Source organism: Neoarius graeffei, chromosome 19 (assembly GCF_027579695.1).
Source record: "Neoarius graeffei isolate fNeoGra1 chromosome 19, fNeoGra1.pri, whole genome shotgun sequence".
In the NCBI taxonomy this organism is placed as follows: domain Eukaryota; kingdom Metazoa; phylum Chordata; class Actinopteri; order Siluriformes; family Ariidae; genus Neoarius; species Neoarius graeffei.
In genome coordinates this window covers 35,183,011-35,204,843 of record NC_083587.1, presented here as the reverse complement: position 1 = coordinate 35,204,843, position 21,833 = coordinate 35,183,011, and the positions used below count along the sequence as shown (strand labels likewise).

The following is a 21,833-nucleotide window of genomic DNA, read 5'->3' as shown; positions in this document are numbered from 1 at the left end:
GAAACCATCCAACTTGTTTACTCTAGTTAAGCATCAGGATTTTAACGATCACTACTAAAATGCAAAAGTAAAAACTAAAAGATCACCTGTCCCAGGCACCTGGGAAGTAGTAAGGATATTAGTCAGGCTTGAATAAAGAGTGCTTTGCTCAGGAAAAGGAAAGTACTTGTATACTTAACTCATACATACAACATACGGTATGTAAACACTTACAACATGTGATATTGTCCATTGCAAGTACTGTACAAATTAAATGTGTTGAGTTACAAAATGTGTTTGTGTGTCTGCGCGTGTGCGTGAGTGAGTGAAAGTGTTACACTGATGGAGCACATGACATAGATGAGGTGTAGTGCATGAGTGGTGTGTGTGTGTGTGTGTGTGTGTGTGTGTGTGTGTGTGTGTGTGTGTGAGAGAGAGAGAGAGAGAGAGAGAGAGAGAGAGAGAGAGAGAGAGAGAGAGAGAGAGAGAGTGTGTTCAGAGTGCATGAGTGTTGTGTGTGTTATATGTGAATATAGAAATGTAGTGCATGGGTGGTGAGTGGGTGAGTGTGTGTTCAGAGTGCATGAGTGGTGTGTATACCAGTGAGTGTGTTACATGTAAATATAGAAATGTAGTGTGCATGAGTGGTGTGTGTGTGTGTGTGTGTGTGTGTGTGTAAGAGAGGGTGTGTGTTGAGAGTGCATGAGTTGTATCTCATAGTGAGTGAGAGAAAGACAGTGTGTGTTAAGAGAGTGAAGTATGTGTTCATATACGAGTGAGAGAGAGAGAGAGAGTTAAGACAGTGCATGAGTGTTACATTTAAATATAAAAATTTAGTGCATGAGTTGTGTGTCTGTGTTGAGAGCGTATGAATGTTACATGTAAATATAGAAATGTAGTGCACAAATTGTGTGTGTGTGTGTGTGTGTGTGTGTGTGTGTGTGTGTGTGTGTGTGTGTGTGTGAGAGTGAGATAGACAGTGTGTTAAGAGAGTGCATAAGTGTTGTGTATGAGTGTGTTACATGTAAATATAGAAATGTGGTGCATGAGTGGTGTGTGTGTGTGTGTGTGTGTGTGTGTGTGTGTGTGTGTGTGTGTGTGTGTGTGTGTGTGTGTGAGAGAGAGAGAGGGGTAGGGGGAGAGTGTGTGTTGAGAGAATACATGAGTGTTGTATGTATGAGTGTGATAATTATTAATCAATGTGTACTCCCACCAGTAACACAACATCTCTATATTTTCATGTAACAGACAAACATTAAAAGTTGTATTCTGCAGTTAGAGTGAGCAAAGTGATTCACAGACAGCTAACTTGCTGACGTAATTTTCTCTTTTGAGTCATACAATCGAAAACCACCGACGTTTTGCTTTCTATCTATCTAGTATCTATGTGTGCACACAGCACAAATCCCACTGTAGCCAGATATCTATATGGTTGCATTTACATGTAAACTAAGATTTCAGTCACTGAAAACGGATACTTTCGAAAACTCAGAGCAAAGTGGAGATTTCTGGAACTCTGAATTGTCGGAGGACAGAATTGTAACTGTATGTCTACAAAGTGAGAAAACTTGAGAGTATAAGAGATGAATAACTTGCATCCCAAATTAATCGCACGTTCACGTAGTTCGTAGGTTGTTCAGTTGTTGGACGAGAGCATGACTATCTGATACCACCTGCTGCTTGAACGCGCGAAATGTTTATGTGCTACGGTAATATGCATCCCCGCAGAAACCAAATAGGTGGAACAAAAATCCAGCGGGCGGAACTAACATTTTGTGGGACATATCGGTTTTATAAATTTTTTTGTCCGGCCCTGGGGTGGCCAAGGCGGGGCCAAGACCCCCCCGGCCACCCCTGATTAAGGCTACTCTCTTCTCATCAAAATAGCTAAAAAACTTTGGATACTACATGTGAAATATCCAGCTAAATCCAGACCATACCTATTATATAATTCTGTGCCAAAGCAAGAAATGCAGTTAAAGTGTTTGGCTTTTCCTTCAATTCCATTACAGTGGCCTGTGCATTACTCTAAAGCCAGTCACACTGCATTAATGTCAAAGCTGCAATGTGAAACTTTCTGCTCCAAGAGAACAGAAATTAAGCCTTTTGTATATTGCTTCCATAAGCGTCTTTCCACAAGCATCTGTACATGTACACACACACACACAGTTCCTCAATGACAAAACACAGTATTATGTGATCGTATAGAGCCCTTTTTTTTTTGCACAGATATGATAAGAAAGATGGTAACTGTACATCAAGAGCAGGTTAGAAAGCCACCTCATGAAACCAAAACAGACACTCAAAATTTGAATGTGTTCAGATATCCTTTGAAGGACAAAGAATAAAGGTATGATGTCCTGCTCTTTGATCAGTTGAAAATATATCAAAAGCTGATCCTCCTATGGTGTTATCTAAACAGTTTTCTGTATTGTGTGTCCATTTTCCCCCTCTGTCTACTTCTTCCTTCTGATCATTTTAATTTATTTTTCATTTAATGACCTCTGTTATTGTCAGTGCTGTAGGAACACTCGCTTGTTCTTTCATTTGGCTTCTCAAGTGTTTGCTTTCATCTCCATGGATTATTCTCTGCAATCATGGACTTTTCCAATTTTTAGCAGAGCACTTTCTTTTTCTCTTAGACTTTTTACTCTGGTCTGTAAAATCCAGCTTCTGATCGTATGCTTGCTTTAACTTCTCCCACTTGGTATTTCTCCAGTCTACTCATTTTGCCAGCATTAAAACAATCTTTAATGTTTTTCTTTCTCCCCAAGATAGTAGGCACTAACCAAGCTAAACAAAGAGGCTTTCATCTTTTTCTTAAACTCCGCAAGAGAAGCTGTCATAGCCTTTTTTTAAAGAAACTCCAAATTAAAAGACCAGCTCTATCTCGCTAAAAATAATTCAGTTGTATTTCTGCAAAAATTTTAAGTCCAAAGCCTCTTACCTGCCACTGACCACAAAGCAGACCACAAGAAGGATGAGGAGTACTACACCAGCAGCAATGGACACAGCCAAGATGGTCTTCTGGTTTGGATCTCCCACTGCCAACATGTCTGTTGGAAAAAAAAGACAGAGTGACCATTAAAAAAAAAAAAAAAAGAATTAACAGTGGTGATCATACATTACACCCATGCTTACTTTTTCATTCTGTGACTTGTAATACTGAGTATAAAACATTGAACACTTATATTTTATGGGCCATATTTAGAGTCGGCAACTTAAGTCCAAAAGTGACATCAACATTTTATGCTGGAAAAGTTATTCGTATTCAGAGTTTAGCTGAGCAGCTGCTTGCGTAAATTTTCTAGGCTTTTAAGATTGTCATAATTACTTACTTCATGCCTCTGAGGGTTTTGTTCTCTAACACCTAGACCACCCAAAATCAAAATACAGAAAATGCAGACTGAAGAAGGAAATCAGAACGTTTGTCATTTGCTGTCAAGTATAAAAAGAGTCAATTTAAAAATGAGAAAAAAAAAACACTTAGTATACAATGCTTTATAGATGTCAAGATGGTTAACACTGGAAAAAAATTCTAATACATTTTATATTGCTGCATTAGTAGACAATAGAATACAACAGCAATAGAATATTGTTGCATGAATAAGACCTTGTGGTGCACATTAATCACTGCAAATTTGATTTAATTTCACAATCAGTAGCTTAGGAAGTATGACTTGCTCAAACGTATGTAATAGTTTGGTACATATATATTACGTATGGGTGCTGTGTGAGACGGCTGCCTCTCCAGTAGGTCTGTAGTTTTTAGCTCTTTAAACCTCTTTTTCCACCTTTTACTTTTCTGCTCTTCTTACAAAGACATAGTGTGTTTTACTATATAACATGGATATATTTAACTTTAACACACAACCAGGAGCCAGTTTTCTCACTTATTTGAGAGATGCTAACGTGGACCTGCGGGGATTCACTGCTGTGAGAGCCAACAGAGACACTAACATGTGGGAAAAGCAAAGGTGGGGGACTCATTATTTATGTTAACAACTGCTGGTGTAACCCGGGACATATCTCCATAAAGACAGTTGTGTGTTGCCCGGACTTGGAGCTGCTAGCTGTTAGCCTGCGGCCATATTATCTGGCAAGGGAGTTCAGTCACATAATCACCATCTGTGTTTACATCCCGCCGAGGGCAGACGCAGACACTGCATGTGAGAGGATTCACTCTGTCACAGCAAGGCTGCAGACACAGCACCCTGAGGCATTTATCATTTCTGGGGATTTTAATCATGCTACTTTGGACTCTACTTTGGCTGCTTTTTGCCAGGCTGTGGATTGTCCAACAAGGAACAACAGGACAATTGACTTGCTGTATGCTAATGTGAGGGATGCATACAGAGTCACACCCCTCCACCCACTAGGGAAGTCTGACCACAACCTGGTTCTTCTACAGCCGAAGTACACTCCCCTGGTTCAAAGGCAGCCTGTAACAACTAGCTCCATCAGGAGGTGGTCCCCTGAAATGGAAGATGCCCTCAGGGACTGTTATGATATCACAGACTGGGATGTGCTGCTTAGCCCACACTGTGAGGACATAGAGGGGCTGACACACTGTCTGACGGATTACCTTAACTTCTGCGCAGACGTGGTCTCCCCCGCTAAAACTGTATGGTGTTACCCTAATAACAAGCCATGGGTAACACAAGAAGTCAAAGCTGTCCTCAACAGGAAGAAGGCCGCCTTCAGGAGCAGGGATAGGGAGGCAATGAAAGCAGCACAGCAGGAGGTAAAATGCTGCGTGAGGGAAGCTAAGGACAGCTACAGGAGAAAGGTGGAGCAGAAGCTGAAGGAGAACAGCATGAGGGAGGTCTGGGAAGGTGGGAAAACCATCACAGGCCACAATACAAAGACCAGAGTCATTGAGGGGGCAGGAGAGGGGGCGAATGAGTTGAATGACTTTTTCAATCGGTTCAACCAGCCCACATCCCCCCACCCTCTCCCTCACTGCAGCCATCTCTCCTTCCCTCAACACATCTCCCCCCAGTCATCACAGCAGCCCCCTCCTCCCCCACCTCAACACAGACTCCTCCATGCATTACTGCAGACCAGGTCAGAGGTCAACTGAGGAAGCTTCACCCCAGGAAAGCAGCAGGCCTGGACAAGGTGTGTCCCCAACTACTGAAGACCTGTGCTGCTGAACTGGGTGAACCACTCCAATGCATCTTCAACCTTAGCCTGCAGCTGGGGAGAGTGCCCACCCTCTGGAAGACATCATGTATCGTTCCAGTTCCCAAAAAGAATCGGCCCAGCGAGCTGAACAACTTCCGACCGGTGGCACTCACTTCACATCTGATGAAGACATTGGAGCGGCTCTTCCTCAGCCTCCTCAGACCCCAGGTACAACATGCCCAGAACTGTCTGCAGTTTGCGTACTAGGCAGGTGTCGGTGTGGAAGACGCCATCCTCTACCTGCTACACCGAGCCCACTCGCATCTGGATAAGGGAAATGGCACAGTGAGGATCCTCTTCTTGGACTTCTCGAGTGCCTTCAACACCATCCAACCCCTATTGCTTCAGGACAGACTGAACAGGATGAGAATGGACCCCTGCCTGGTCACCTGGATCTCCAGCTACCTCACTGACAGGCTGCAGTATGTCAGGCTGAAGGACATCACATCTGACACTGTGATTAGCAGCACCGGAGCACCCCAGGGCACGGTGCTGGCCCCTCTTCTCTTCACCCTGTACACCGCAGACTTCTGCTACAACTCGGAGCTGTGTCACATTCAGAAGTTTGCTGATAACACAGCCATCATTGGGTATATCAGTGACGACAGAGAGGATGAGTATAGGAGCCTGGTGAGGGACTTTGCTGTGTGGTGCAACAGGAACCATCTGCAGCTCAACACCTCGAAGACAAAGGAGCTGGTCATTGACTTTGGGAGGTCCAGACCAAGGTCACGACCAGTTCTGATCGAGGGAGTTGAGGTGGAGGCTGTGGATTCCTACAAGTACCTCGGGCTGTGGCTGGACAGCAAGCTGGACTGGACTTGCAACACCAAACACTTATACAGGAAGGGACAGAGCAGGCTATACTTCCTTAGGAGGCTGCGGTCCTTTAACATCTGCAGGAAACTCCTGTGGATGTTCTATCAGTCTGTGGTCGCCAGTGTCCTGTTTTACACCGTGGTGTGCTGGGGGGGCAGCACATTCAAGAAGGACACATCCAGGCTGGACAAATTAATCAGGCAGGCCGGCTCTGTGGTCAGCATGAAGCTGGACTCTCTGGTGACGGTGGCAGAGAAGAGATCTATGGACAAACTATTGAACATCATGGACAATGCCAGTCACCCTCTGCACACCATCATCAGCAACCAGAGGAGCCTGTTCAGTGACAGAATGCTCCTTCCCAAGTGCAGGACGAACAGACTTAAAAACTCCTTTGTCCATCATTCCATCAGACTGTACAACTCTTCTCTGGGGGGGAGGAGGGGTAACAGGAGGACAGAGGATGGGAAGAAGCAGTAGCCTAGCCTAACAATAAGCAATACCAGACAATGTGCAATATAATGTGCAATATAAAGTACAATATCTCTCCTGCCACCACCCCCCTTCTCCCCTCCCCCATATCTTATTCTTTTTATATTTGTATATGTAAATACTTAAGTTCTCAATGTTTTTCTCTATTTTTCTTCTCTGTTTATCTGTAATGATGCTGTTGGAATCTTAATTTCCCTGAGGGAACCCGCCCAAAGGGATCAATAAAGTTTTATCTAATCTAATTCTAATCATTGAAATTGTTACTACACCTACTATGGGTCAGAGTTACAGTATGCAATTTATTAGGCTTTAAAACATCCATGCAAGAGGTTCTGATGATCTACAGAGATGGCTCAGCAGCATAATCTGTTGAGTACTTCAACTGTGCCTCAACTGCGATCCTCAGATTACATATACATGCATTAGATTAAAAAAAAAAAAAAGTTACCCAGTTCAATTAGCATCATGTGCTCCATGGGCAATATGGAAAATAGCTTGGTGCACTTCACAAGGCATTACATGTGCTCCAAAATAAGTAGAGAGAGAAAGAAAAGGATATGCATCAGGAATTATGGAGAGAAAACAATTAGCTGAAAGAAAATGTGGCGAGCCATGCTAAATTAAAAAAGGGGTTTTGATTTACCTGAAAATGAAATAATAATAATAATAATAATAATAAGGCCAAAATTCTGCTAAATTCAGAGCCAATTTTCATTATAAAAATTCAGTAAATAATGTAGTTAACATTTATGAAATTAAACCTCTTTCAAAGAAGGCATAACAAGATCATAACTATTTGCTTTTACATGTAATTGTCTTCCCATAATGATTATAACAGAAAGCAGCATATGGTGTATGTGGGTTAAAAAGCAGATATTGTTGCTATTGTTTAGTCACTGCATGGGACCTGCTATACCTACTCAAAATCCTTAATCACGCAAGGGAGACTGGAAAAAAAAAAAGAAATCTTCACGTACTTCAGAAAAAAGAACCAATTGCAGCATGGTGTGTGTGCCTCTAGGGATTAAATGAGTTTGGTGACAAGATGTCATCAATTCATAAATATTTCACAATTGTCTGAGGTTAACTGTGTCAAGCACTGTGTTGTTTTCACTGAAAAGAAAGAAAGGAAAAAAAAAAAAGATCGACAGTGACCTATGCTTGGCCTTGTTCCACAAGGAGCCAGGGGGGACTGAAAATCTTTTGAGAAATGATGAAAAAAAGCTGCAGTCTATCAATCATTGTTAACTCCCTCAGTGGTTTTTAATGATGTCTTTGCCCCAGCTATGTATGCTGTGAGACATAACAAAACAGAGTAGAAGGACAGGGAAAAACCAGACTGAGAAGATGGCGTGAAAACATAGACAACAATGAAGAGCTTAAACTTCTTAATGCCTCCTGAAATGAGAGACATTACGAAATAGTAACATCTTTTTCTTCTTCTTTTGGCTGCTCCCTTTAGGGGTCGCCACAGCAGATGTGTTACACATTTGATTTGGCATAGTTTTTACACCAGATACCCTTCCTGACGCAAACCTCCCCAATCTATTCGGGCTTGGGACCGGCACTAAATATGCACTGGTTTGTGCAACCCCAGTGGCTGGGTATTTTACCTAATCTGGATGTCTCTGAACTACAGGGGGGACCGGAGCACCCAGAGTAAACCCATGCAGACATGAAATAGTAACATACCTTAACAAAAATGAATAAATAAAATATTGGGGTATGTGTAGATTGTAGCTAGCACTCACCTTCATGCCTTGTCTCCAGCTCAATCTCTCCTTCATAGTTGCCATAGCCTCCATCAGTGTGAGCACGAACCCTGAACACGTAAATGGTACCTGGCTTCAGGCCCTCCACAGTCATGATGTTGGATTTGGTTTTCAGCACTGTGTAGTTTTGGTCTCGCTGATTCTAAACAAGTCAAACAGAAAGAGAAATATAACCACTTGTTCATTATACACTAAATTGTTTTTCCTTTATCATCTTCTTTTGGCTGCTCACAATAGGGAGCACTACAGCGGATCATGATGATCCGCATATTTGATTTGGCATCGGTTTGTACACAGGATGCCCTTCCTGATGCAACCCTCCCCAATCCATCGGGTTTGGGTCCGGCACTAAGTATACACTAGCTTGTGCAAGCCCAGTGGCTGGGTATTCGAGTCCTATCCTATCCATCTTATGGAGTCCTATCCATGAGATAATGTGTCACATAAGAACATTAAATGGAAGAGTTTATATCAACCAAATGAGACACCAAAACTAACATATGATGATGGTATTTTGCACATTTTTGACACTTTTTTCAAGATAGACAATATAATATGTGACACCTCACCGAATCCCGGGCCGCATGTCGGCCGAAACGAATCCGAGATAAATCGCAAAAGCAGCATTTTTTTTTCAAAATTTGTGATTCATTTTTTTCCATCATGTGCAAGTTGAGATCTTGAAGAATGCAATCAGTATTTCAGATAATAGATTGTTTTGTTGGAAAAGCATAAATTTTTTGTTGCAAATTGTCTCGTTTTTGTCAGGACTGTAGCCTGCTGGGGGGTGTGGGTAAATTACCATATGGGCCATTCACATGATTTAAGTCTTTTTTTTTTCGCGAATCAGCTGTATGAGACGAGCTGAGCTCGTGGCTACTTAAGCTGCATACAGGCATGTAATTTCACTATGGAATGAGCAAGCTAAACAGAGCGCAGAGGAGCTGAAACACCGCGAAGCAAACAGACACACGGTATTTACATCGGAGATGACCATTTCTAGAAAAAAAAAACGTAACCAAGTGTTCTAGGACTACATTCCATCGGAGGCATTGATGTGTGCAAGGCGACGTTTCTCTTTCTGATGGGGTAAGTTTATTAATCTAAGGCTGTGTGGTTATTTTTGCATGTAACGGAGAGTGTTGTGGTTTGGTTACATGAAACTAGCATTGTGTTAGTTGTGTCATCATCGTGCTATCTATCTTTCTTTCTAACGGTGAGAGTAACTTTTCAACCACAAAACGTTAAAGTATACTTTAGGACTCATTTTTGTACTTCATAATTGTGTTGGGCATACTTTGCATGGAAGGAAAATTGACGTGGTGATCTTTGTTTACATGAAAGTAGTATCGTGCTAACTAGTAGGGGGGTAGGGCTTTCCTTAATGTCATGCAAATGAGCACCATTATGTGCCCTCCCTGCAGCCAGAGTAGCTGAGATGGAAAACTTTGAGGGCGATTTTCTCCCTTTTCTGTTTTAAGAGGTATGCACTTTCAAAAGGCCACACATTCTTCAAATATTGTCAGATCTCCACAGGGAAGGCATCATTGGAAAGCTTAGAAACTGTACTTTCTGAATCTGTCAACTCAAAATGCCCCTGGGCGGACATGTGTCCCTGGATTCCGTTATCTGACATATATTCACACAGTGGCCACTTTATTAGGAACACCCATCCACCTGCAGTTTTATGCAGTTCTCTAATCAGCCGATCCCTTGAAAGCAGCACAATGCATAAAGTCATGCAGATACAAATGAAGAGCTTCAGTTAATGTTCACGTCAAACATCAGAATGGGAAAAATTGTGATCTCAAAGTGTGACTTTCACTGTGACATGGGTGTCGGTTTGAGCCAAATGGACTGGTTTGAGTATTTCAGAAACTGCTGATCTCCTGGGGTTTTCACACACACACACACACACACACACACACACACACACACACACCAGTCTCTAGAGTTTACACAGAATGGTGCGAAAAACAAACAAACAAACAAACAAACAAACAAACAAACAAAAACATTGAGTGAGTGACAGTTCTGTGGGTGGAAATGTCTTGTTAATAAGAGAGGTCAGAGGAAAATGGCCAGATTGGTTCAAGCTGCCAGGAAGGATATAGTAACTCATATAATCACTCTTTACAACCATGGTGAGCAGAAAAGCATCTCAGCATGCAACAGCAGAAGAACACATCAAGTTCCACACCTTCCAGCCAAGAACAGGAACCTTAGAATCAAGAATAAGTTCCTATTAAAGTGGCTGGTGAGTGTATATAGTTTATCGTCAAGTGATGAATATATTAAACTTCTAGGCATTCAAGAGTGAATATATTCACGAAATTAAGGAAGATATTTTCAACATGAGAAGATTGGCCAGTATCGAGAGAGAGAACTGCGTTTGCAGCATGTATTCACTGCATTAACATGTATTAACCTTAGTATTCACTGAAAAAGTGCACCTTGAATTGTCGCACCTGTGCTATACAAATAAAACTGATGCAAGAACACACACACACACACACACAGCAATGCACTTTTTTTCTATTTGCCATAGCTAGCACTGATTGAAACAAATAATTAGACAGCATTGAGCCTAGAAAAGAAAGAAAGAAAGCACAACTTTATTCATCACACACTTGTGAAATTCCTCTCTGCATTTAACTCTGAAGCAGTGAAAACACACATGCGTACACACACGAGCAATGAGCACACACACATACCGAGAGCAGTGGGCAGCTATGCTAACAGCACCCGGGGATCAGTTGGGCGTTAGGTGCCTCGCTCAAGGGCACTTCCCATATTAACCTAATCGCATGTCTTTGAATTGTGGGGGAAACCGGGGCACCCGGAGGAAACCCACGCAGACACGGGGAGAACATGCAAACTCCACATAGAAAGGCCCCCGCCGGCTGCTGGGCTCGAACCCAGAACCTTCTTAAATATATTACGTTCATTATGTCTTCTTCTTAAATCAAAATAATTAGTTATTCTTTTGTTTCAGACATGTAAAAGCTTTTTTACCTTTACCTGACATGTTTCGATGGTGTAACTTCCGTCTTCATCAGAGGGTCACCCTCTGATGAAGACGGAAGTTACACCATCGAAACATGTCAGGTAAAGGTAAAAAAGCTTTTACATGTCTGAAACAAAAGAAAAACTAATTATCCAGAACCTTCTTGCTGTGAGGCGACCGTGCTAACCACTTACACCACCGTGCCGTATCTGAACAGCCGTTTTAAAGTCCATCCATCCATCTATTATCTGTAGACACTTATCCTGTTCTATAGGGTCGCAGGCAAGCTGGAGCCTATCCCAGCTGACTAGAGAGAGGCGGGGCACACCCTGGACAAGTCGCCAGGTTATCACAGGGCTCTGTTTTAAAGTCCTGTTTTCTTTTCCTGAAGTTTAACCACCAATGTCTGCATTAACATTTTATAGACTGATATTCATTTCATCTTTGATGAGCCCTGACCAGAGGCATGTGGCATCTTTTCAGGCAGGAGACCCTCTATGGCAGGGGTGTCAAACCTGATCCATAAAGGGCCTTGTGGCTGCAGGTTTTCATTCCAGCCATGCAGCAGCACACCTGACTTGGCTCATTCAATCAACTGAACTGTCTTCACACAGTCAAATACTTGCAGCCACACCCACCCTTGATTAAAGGGTGGGTGTGTCAGTTGATTGAATAAGCCAAATCAGGGTGCTGCTGCATGGCTGGAATGAAAACCTGCAGCCACACGACCCTTTATGGATCAGGTTTGACACCCCTGCTCTATGGTAAAACTCTGAGGCTACTAATCCAAAACAGTAATAAACAGGTGAGTTTGATAAGCCTTGGCTCAAGCCAAGTGGCCCATGGGCCAATCATCAAAGAAAGCGGACATACACTGCTACCAAGCCTGCTCATCTGTGATCTTTTTTGTCAAAGCTATATAGCCCATAATCATTTGCATAAATCATAAAAATCAGCATACATCTCCCTAGTATCTCACAAGATTGAAACAAACGACCTGCTTGTCCTCTTCAGTCACTTGTGCAGAAGTCCAGGAAGAATGAAGCACATGTGCTGACATGTATATGACATGCTGCAGTATTCAGCATGCACATTATGATTATAATGCATAATATTCGTTTTCTTATGTGCATCCAGACTCAAATCCTGTCGGAATCAAATAATAACTGGGCAGGGAGGTTTTTACTTTCATGTAGTCATGAGTAAGCGGTCAAATTTTAGCTGAGACCAATTATGAACTCAAGTGATGTTGCGGAGTTGAGGAACTATCAAAGCTAGAATTCTCAGATTAGTCTCACAATGCTGGTATTTACCGCTGGGTATGTTTCAGTACTGTGGGTCCCCCCCCATCCAGGACATTGCAATAGGGTTCCTGTCTGTCTGTAATAATCATAATAATAATAATAATAATAATAAATTATTATTATTATTATTATTATTATTATCATCATCCCTTTAGGTAGAGGTCTGCGCGGGTCGGATTTTTCAGTCCCGCTCCCGCCCGCACCCTCATTGTGCAGTCACGCTCCCGCCCGCAAAGAATTATGATTTTCAGTCCCGCTCGCGCCCACAAAACAATTATGATTTTCAGTCCCGCTCCTGCCCGCGCCTGCCATATTTTGTCCCGCTCCCACCCGCAAATCCCGCATGATGCAGACGTTCGCGTTATTTCTCAGGAAAGTTCTGGTCTTGACACAGCGTGATGGTGCCCCACCCCCTACTTTGAGTGGATTTGAGCATAAATATCTACAGCTCACATTCGTTATTATTTACCTTGTTTCTGAATTCAGCATGTAGTGTCTCTAATAATAATAATAATAATAATAATAATTAGTGCTGTCAAGCGATTAAAATATTTAATCGCAAATAACACATTTTTATCACATGAGAAACCATTTTAATTCTCTGATCAGCATAAAAAAGTGAATGGGCTTGCTTTGTACCAATGGTGTTTTTGTTTTTTATTGCAAAGCAGAGCTAGTAAGAGAAGTGAATTGATTTACTGCTTGAGTTAGTCTACAACTCTAATCAGAGAGACAGGTTACACAGTGACGGTAGGCTTGACTCAATGCTATCCCAGAAATCCTTCCTGTAATATGCAAATTTGACCACCTCTGATTGGACAGCCAAATTTGCATATTACAGGAAGGATTTCTGGGATAGCATTGAGTCAAGCCTACCGTCACTGTGTAACCTGTCTCTCTGATTAGAGTTGTAAACTAACACAAGCAGTAAATCACTTCACTCATGGTTCTCTTGCTAGCTGGGTGTGAACTGCGAGTCATTAGAGTGATCAAAGGATTTCCTGTTAGGGTGATCAATGGCAAATTTAAGATGTCATTCCTCACTCAATCTGGCAATCTGACTCTCTCTGCAAATTTAGGCATCTTAAAATGTTTTTATTAATGCCAAATAAAATATCCAGCACAAATTATATACAGTGGTGCTTGAAAGTTTGTGAACCCTTTAGAATTTTCTATATTTCTGCATAAATATGATCTAAAACATCATCAGATTTTCACACAAGTCCTAAAAGTAGATAAAGAGAACCCAGTTAAACAAATGAGCCAAAAATATTATACTTGGTTATTTATTTATTGAGAAAAATGATCTGATATTACATATCTGTGAGTGGCAAAAGTATGTGAACCTCTAGGATTAGCAGTAAATTTGAAGGTGAAATTAGAGTCAGGTGTTTTCAATCAATAGGATGACAATCAGGTGTGAGTGGGCACCCTGTTTTATTTAAAGAACAGGGATCTATCAAAGTCTGATCTTCACAACACATGTTTGTGGAAGTGTATCATGGCACGAACAAAGGAGATTTCTGAGGACCTCAGAAAAAGCATTGATGCTCATCAGGCTGGAAAAGGTTACAAAACCATCTCTAAAGAGTTTGGACTCCACCAATCCACAGTCAGACAGATTGTGTACAAATGGAGGAAATTCAAGACCATTGTTACCCTCCCCAAGAGTGGTCAACCAACAAAGATCACTCCAAGAGCAAGGTGTGTAATAGTCGGCGAGGTCACAAAGGACCCCAGGGTAACTTCTAAGCAACTGAAGGCCTCTCTCACATTGGCTAATGTTAATGTTCAAGAGTCCACCATCAGGAGAACACTGAACAACAATGGTGTGCATGGCAGGGTTGCAAGGAGAAAGCCACTGATCTCCAAAAAGAACATTGCTGCTCATCTGCAGTTTGCTAAAGATCACGTGGACAAGCCAGAAGACTATTGGGAAAATGTTTTGTGTATGGATGAGACCAAAATAGAACTTTTTGGTTTAAATGAGAAGCGTTATGTTTGGAGAAAGGAAAACACTGCATTCCAGCATAAGAACCTTATCTCATCTGTGAAACATGGAGGTGGTAGTATCATGGTTTGGGCCTGTTTTGCTGCATCTGGGCCAGGACGGCTTGCCATCATTGATGGAACAATGAATTCTGAATTATACCAGTGAATTCTAAAGGAAAACGTCAGGACATCTGCCCATGAACTGAATCTCAAGAGAAGGTGGGTCATGCAGCAAGACAATGACCCTAAGCACACAAGTCGTTCTACCAAAGAATGGTTAAAGAAGAATAAAGTTAATGTTTTGGAATGGCCAAGTCAATGTCCTGACCTTAATCCAATCAAAATGTTGTGGAAGGACCTGAAGCGAGAAGTTCATGTTGTAGGTTGAATTGGGATTAATTAAATTATAAATTATGTAATAATTGATAATTAAATTAATCAATTTATAAATAAAGATCAGTCTCATAAAATCTTAAATTATTAATCTTAATAATCACCGTGAATGGTTACATTCAAGATTAATGGTAGCTCTGTATTAGATGGGAAACCCAGTTGTATACAAAAGCTAAATTCTGAAGGAAAAGGGAGTTCTCAATAGTTGACCTTGTGAATAAACAACAGGAACAAGTAAAATGTAATTCAATTTGATTAGCTTTTATTTGTCTACTACTCACTAATAATAATCTCACAAAATACATTCAATGTCGGGCAAAGGTAATAACAAGACAAAACAATGGAACAATTACACCTGGACTATAAAGTTGAGGGAAAGAGAGAGAGAAAGAGATAGAAGAAGAGAATCCCTTGTGTGTGCGTGTGTGTGGAGGTGTGTGTGTGTGTGTGTGTGTGTGACCTAGCTTGTCGTTAGCTAAAACAAAGGAATGTTAGCTAAAACAAAGGAATGTTAGCTAAATAGAACAAAGGATTAGCTCTGTGGCTAATGTGTGCTTTGTGTAGGTATCTGTGGGCAGATGCTAATGACTAGCCACTCTGGCAATGCTTAAACAAAATGGCGGTCAGTGCCTAGGTGTCGTATCACAGGTAACTCAATGAGGGAGGTAACAAAATGGCGTCGGGAAATATGGCGCCGGCAGGCCTAGTCGAGAACACAAGCCTACCAGCTAGCGTATCACCCTGAGGTAGCTAGCAATAAGTTGCTAAGGAGAATCTGACCACGCTACAGCTGGATCCAAACACTGCACTTAACAACAATTTCCAACAGACTATCTAGGCAAAGAACTCAACGCGAGAGAGAGAGAGAGAGAGAGAGAGAGAGAGAGAGAGAGTGTATGTGTGTGTATAATAGGTGTTGGATGGAGAGAACTAGGCCTTGTAGCGGTCTAGCCTCGGAGCTTAAAATAACAAACTTGTCGCTGCGCTGCTAATCAGATAGGGAAGCTAGCAATGGAGTTAAGGAAAGATATCATGCAAGATACCCTGTCTAACAAGTTCAAAGAAAAAAAAACAGAACCAAAACAAACAATAAAAACAAACAAACACCTTCCGTGTCTGAGCGGGTATGCTAAATAGCTCAAAGCTTAAACATGACCCTAACAACCATCTGAATAAGCTACAAATTAAAAATTTGCCCAAGTGCCTACTCAATGCGATGGAAGTTCTTTCTCCGATGTCCGCGCTGAGGGTCGCGGTCCGAGGAGAGGAGGTTAGCGGCGCGTTGCGTCCAACCGCGGCTAACGAAGCAGGGAGATGGAGGCCTAGCCGGCCCACGGTGCTTCGGGAGAAACCTCCGGTGATGCGTCGACGAGAAAAAGGCTGAGAGGAGCGAAGCTGTCCGCAAATGCCTCTTAGCGTGTGAAAACTACTTAACTGTAGTTAAACTTTGCAAAGGTTTAGAATCGAAACCACTATATCACTGAAACTTAGCGGGTCGTTCAAAAGTTCGGCCGAAACTAATTTGAACAGGCTGTTCTCAGACAATAGCGGTTAATCTCAACACTGTAGGCGGGTGTGCCAACAGTCCGTCCGACCACTCCAGTAGTCAGAACATGAGAGGACGAATCGAGGCGCTCTCGATACAGTTAAAGCAGTTCCACTTTACGTCACATCCGGGTGGAGCGCGCAAAGAATTGTGGGATCGTTATAGGGGGCGCTGGCGAGTTACCAACATTCCCCCCTTGGCCATAGGCGCTGAAAGGAGTGATACCCTATGGGCACATGGTGTTTAGTCTGCGACCCACGGTCCCTAGTAATCCACAAAGAGGTAGTTCCACAAAGAGGTAGTTCCACAAAGAGGTAGTTCCAAGGGTCCTTTCTGTGAAAAGTCTTTCAGACACAGTTCAACAGTTCAATTCATTTCATACAGTCCATAAGATGCATAGGCACTTGGGCATGAAAGCATAGGCACTTGGACATGAAAGCATAGGCACTTGGACATGAAAACAATTACACTATGGCTACTTAACTACCTTCTACATACAATATTTCACACAGCAAACAAAAAAAAATAATCAAAACTCCATAAAGGAAAATGGAAAAGAGGGGTTAGTTAGCATGTTAGCAAGCCTACTCTTCAAGAAAGTTAGTGGAGGCCTTAGGCCTGATGGAGAATCGGACAATGCCACGATCTAATTTCTCAGGTGCGTAGATCGTTTTGTCTAGTTTGCGGTGTAGTGTCAGTATGTACCTATGTAGAGTGATGGCTATGAAGACTGTGATAACCCAACCGCTAGCTAGAAATCCCAGCGCAATTCGGCTTATTAAAGATCCTTGATCGGACGAAGGGTTTGCGCGGTTATTCAAGAAAGTGGTAGCGATGCCAGTGGGCTTAAGATCGAATTGCATGGTTTTGGTCCCTTCCAGCAGTAGTTGTGCTTGGAGGGTGGAGTTTATCTCAAGTTCGTGACCTGGGAAGGCATCGGGCATTTCTATCTCGGTCTCATACTGGTCAGCGCTAAGGTGATGGAGGGTGATGTCACCCACGTGAACAGTGGCTCCTAGTGGGACACTTAGGAGAGAGGTTTCGTTAGGGATCTTCATTCTAGTGGCAGTGTTATGTTGATCATATGATACCAGAATCTCAGTTTGGGGAGTGTTGATTAGCCACCGATTACCAGCTCTTTCTACTCTAGTTCCTATTCCTTCAGCTTTAATAGACAATTTGCCTGCACACTTCTGATCGGGGACTTTTGTCAATCCACAGAGACGGTCTGTGGTGTCTCGGATAAAGGGATTGCTGGGGCAGACCCAGTGGATATCTTTGGTAGAGGTGCACATGTCTAAATTAGGGACGAGGTAGATAGAGGGGTTGTCATCGTGATAGGCTATGGTGGGAGGTGTCTGCAAACGTACGTGTACGTCGTTGTTCCAGAAACCTACATTAAGGACAGATTTGATTCTGTATATGTTTTGCCGTTCAATAACGGGGAGATTGAGGATGAAGCCTATTTCTAGGTTTTGAGGGTTCACAAAAATGGGGATAGCACTGCCAAGACTATAAGCCAGATGAATCTGTGATGAGTAAACGTTAGTCGTGGTAGTAGATCGGAGTATGCTGTCAACCATGCTGAGGGGTATCAAATATGGTGGGATTTTACCTCCACTCAGGGTGCTGAGAGAGCTACTTACTTCTCTCATCAGGTCCTGCATTAGGTCTCGGATTACTCGGACGTACTTGACTTCGCTTCTCATGATTGTCGCTAGCCTGTCTACGGCATGTACTGTGTTCTTGATTAATGTAGAATGCATGTTAACGGTTAGTATGGTTCCCTGCAGGGTTTTGCCTAGGCCCTGCAGCTCCTCCTGTTGAGTTAGTAGTCTACCCTGGATTTCTGGCATTTCTTCCTTAAGAATGTTCGTTTCTCGTTTGACCGCGGTCAGGCTAACGGTGTTAACGGCAGACAGGCCCATTGAGAACAGAGAGCCAATGGCGGATGCAGCAGTAAGTAGTCCTCCGAGGAACCGTTTAGGGCGTGTTTTGCCGCTGAGTTCCTCCTCAGTGACTATGAACTTCTGTAACTGTTCGAGCATGTGAACTGTGGTACGCTTGGCGTGTTCGATGTTGGACCCAATCTCGGAGTCAGGCCCGGTTTCGAGGTTTGTTTGTGTGGGCGATCTAAAATGCTTACGGTACACGTCCCAAGGATCGAGGCGGGTGTACACGCGCTGGGTATGGACGCGGCAATTGGTGAGGAGCAGTCCTGGGGCATCTTGGAGAACAATGCCACTCGGCGGACCTGGTTCCACTATGTTACCGGCCAATGTGGTCTGCAGGACTAGGAAGATGCCGAGGATCCAGAGAGGGGCCATTCTGCAACATACAGGAGTTTGATATTCCGATTTGAGTGGTAACAAGGGTGGTTACTTATAGATGCATGCTTATGGATTGAGAGGCATGCAACTAAGTTGGGCAGGCTATAACTTATTGTTTGTCCACCCCCCTATGGAGTGTGGACTGCTCAAAAAGCTTTATTTGGTTGCTATGGACCCATCTATACGAAGGCGCCTGGCTGGGCTTCGAAGTTTTGATGCGGTAGGCGACAGGGGACAGTTTACCGACGATTTCGAAAGGGCCGGACCAACAGGGTAAGAATTTTCTGGCTACTCCTACCGGTTTGGTGAAATTGAAGTATAGGACTCTGTCGCCTACTTCGTACTCACGGTGTGTCGCCTTTCTGTCGTAGTAAGCTTTCTGTCCTTTCGCACTCTTTTCGAGGTGTTCCTGGGCCCACGCAAATGTGGCCTGCAAGTGGCGTTGCAAGTCGGTGACGTACTGGTGTGCGGTGTACGCAGTGGCAACGCTTAGGTCCTCTGGTCGGTAGAGGAGGTGTAAGGGAAGAACCATTTCACGGCCAGTCATCATTTCGAATGGGGTGACTCCGGTGGTGCGGTGAGGAGTGGACCGAATGGCCATCAGCACCAGAGGGAGTTTGATGTCCCAATCTTTGCCATGGTGACTCACATACTTGCGAAGCATGCTCACGATGGTTTGGTTGGCGCGTTCGACCTGACCAGAAGACTGAGGATGATACGCGATGTGGAATTTTGCCTCGACTCCGAGCATCTCCCACAACACTCTCATGACCTCTGCGGTGAAATGAGTACCTCGGTCGGAATCAATGGATAGGGGCAAGCCCCAACGGCTGAACACATGGTTCATAAGAAGGAGAGCGGTGGTCTCTGCGGTTTCGTTTGGGGCGGGCAAGCATTCCACCCACTTCGTGAACGCGCAAGTGACGGTCAGGAGGTACTTATTACCTCGAGCCGATTTCGGCACCGGTCCGACCCAGTCTATCTGGAGATTAGACCAGGGGAATGAGATGCCTTTGCTTTGCAGTGGGGCGCGGTTCAATGGTTGGGCTGGTCGGAATTGGCAGCAAATCAAGCACCCTTTGACATACTCGGTAACGTCCTGAATCATGAAGGGCCAATAGACAATCTGTTGGAGTGTCTGGTAGGTCGCCTGAGCGTTCCTATGGCCCCCGCACGGGCTGTCGTGAGCGTACTGCAACATGACCCCCCTATGATCTGTGGGCACGACCCACCGGGGAGGTCCCTGGTTGCGTGGTGTGTACACCAGGAGTCCTTTCTCGAGTTTTAAGCCGTTTTTGAGATTGTGAAGGTGATTTAAGTCTCGGGACTGTTGCAACTCTTGTGGGGAAATTGGGGACGCCACGGGGTCCGCAAGGAACTTACGGATCTGGTGGATCACGGGATCCCTTTCCTGCATAGACACCAGGTCGGCATCCTGGGGCAGTCGGCCGAGTTGCACTGTTCCTGCTTGGGGTACTGCGTCAGTTTGACCTGCTCTAGCCTGTCGGCGAGTAATCGCAGTTACATCATGGCGTGGCGTCTCGGGAAGCCATGACGGCTGGAATTCCCAAAGGGGGCCGTCTACGGCTCCCGCTTTGGCGAGGCCATCTGCCTCATCGTTACCGACTTTGTCAGGTCCTGGGACTTGAGAATGTCCCTTCACCTTCTTCCAATAGACGCACATTCCCTGTTCGGTTACGAGTCGATCGCATGCTAGGAAGAGTTCGGAGTGTTTCACTTCCTTGCCCCTTGCGTTTTTCATGTCCTGCACCTTCCACGAGGGAAAGTGTGAGACGAAGCTATGCCTGACATAATTTGAATCAGAGCAGAGGACTAACCGCTTGATGTTCTCACGGGCAGCTTGTTGCAGGACGATGAGCACGGCTGCTACCTCCGCATATTGGCTAGTCTTAGCCCCGAGTCGATGTTGGTATTTCCCTTGTATAGGGCCGTTCGCCCATACGATACCGACACCGGCTTGCACTTTGCATTCATGATGGAATGAGCATCCATCTATGTAAGCGGTGGGGAGGTCTTTGCAGACGTTCTCGTCATAGTAGTGGTGGTCGGAGGGGAGAGCAGGTACGGTTGTTAGTTCGGTTTGATCCGGACTATTCTCGCAGTCGCAATGCTGGCATTCCGCCAGGCCTCGGCCAAGCGCCATCTTGTGGTTCTGGGCGTACTTCACCTCGACGTCGTAGCCCTGTAATGCCATCATCCAAGCTGCGATGCGACTGTTCGAAACTCTTCCCTCTCTCAGCCTCTGGCTGTTCAAGAACGAGACCGGTTGATGATTGGTCTCTATCACCACCTTCTGGCCACCAATGTAACTGCGAAAGTGTTCAACGGCCCAGACCGTGGCCAGCAGGGCTTTTTCGCAGTCTGAAAATTTAAACTCCACAGCACTGAGGGGCCGACTGGCGTATGCTACGACACGGCGATCTTTGTCATGCTGCTGTGACAGTGCAGCGCTCAGGCAGTGGGTGGAGAAACTAGTTTCCAAGAAGAACGGTTTGTCTTTGTCGGGATACGCGAGGCAGGGAGCAGAGCAGAGCTTCTGCTTCATGCTCTTGAACGCGAGTTCTTGAGACTCACTCCACTGGAAGAGTTTATCCTTTCGGAGGAGCTCGGTGAGTGGTCGTGCTATCTCCGCGTAGTCCTCGATGAACTGTCGGGAGTAGTTGCAGACCCCTAAGAAGCTCCTGAGTTCGGGTACGTTGGATGGGGCTTTGATGTCTTGGATAGCCCGCACCCTCCCCGACTGGGGTTCAATGCCATCTGGCCCAACGCACAGCCCAACGTATTCGACTTTGGTGCGACACCACTGCCCTTTGGTGACAGAGAGCTTCGCTCCTGCTCTGGACAGCTGAGACAGAACATGGCGTATCTCTTCGAGGTGTGCATCAAAAGTCTGTGACCTAATGAGGATGTCATCGACATAGATCAAGTTGCCACGAGCTGCGGCATCGCTCATTGCCTTATGCAAGAAGATGTTGAATTCAGCGGGGGAGT

General features: G+C 44.2%; 1 protein-coding gene across 1 annotated transcript in view; it reads right to left on the bottom strand.

The window, feature by feature from the left end:
* Nucleotides 1–21,833, bottom strand: part of ek1 (eph-like kinase 1) — a 206,055-nt gene that overhangs the window by 67,173 nt on the left and 117,049 nt on the right. The window contains exons 7-8 of the mRNA XM_060900022.1: nt 8,229–8,391; nt 2,927–3,035 (exon numbers count right to left, since the gene is read on the bottom strand). Coding sequence (XP_060756005.1) covers nt 2,927–3,035; nt 8,229–8,391 — 272 coding nt within the window. The remainder of the gene's footprint in view (nt 1–2,926; nt 3,036–8,228; nt 8,392–21,833) is intronic.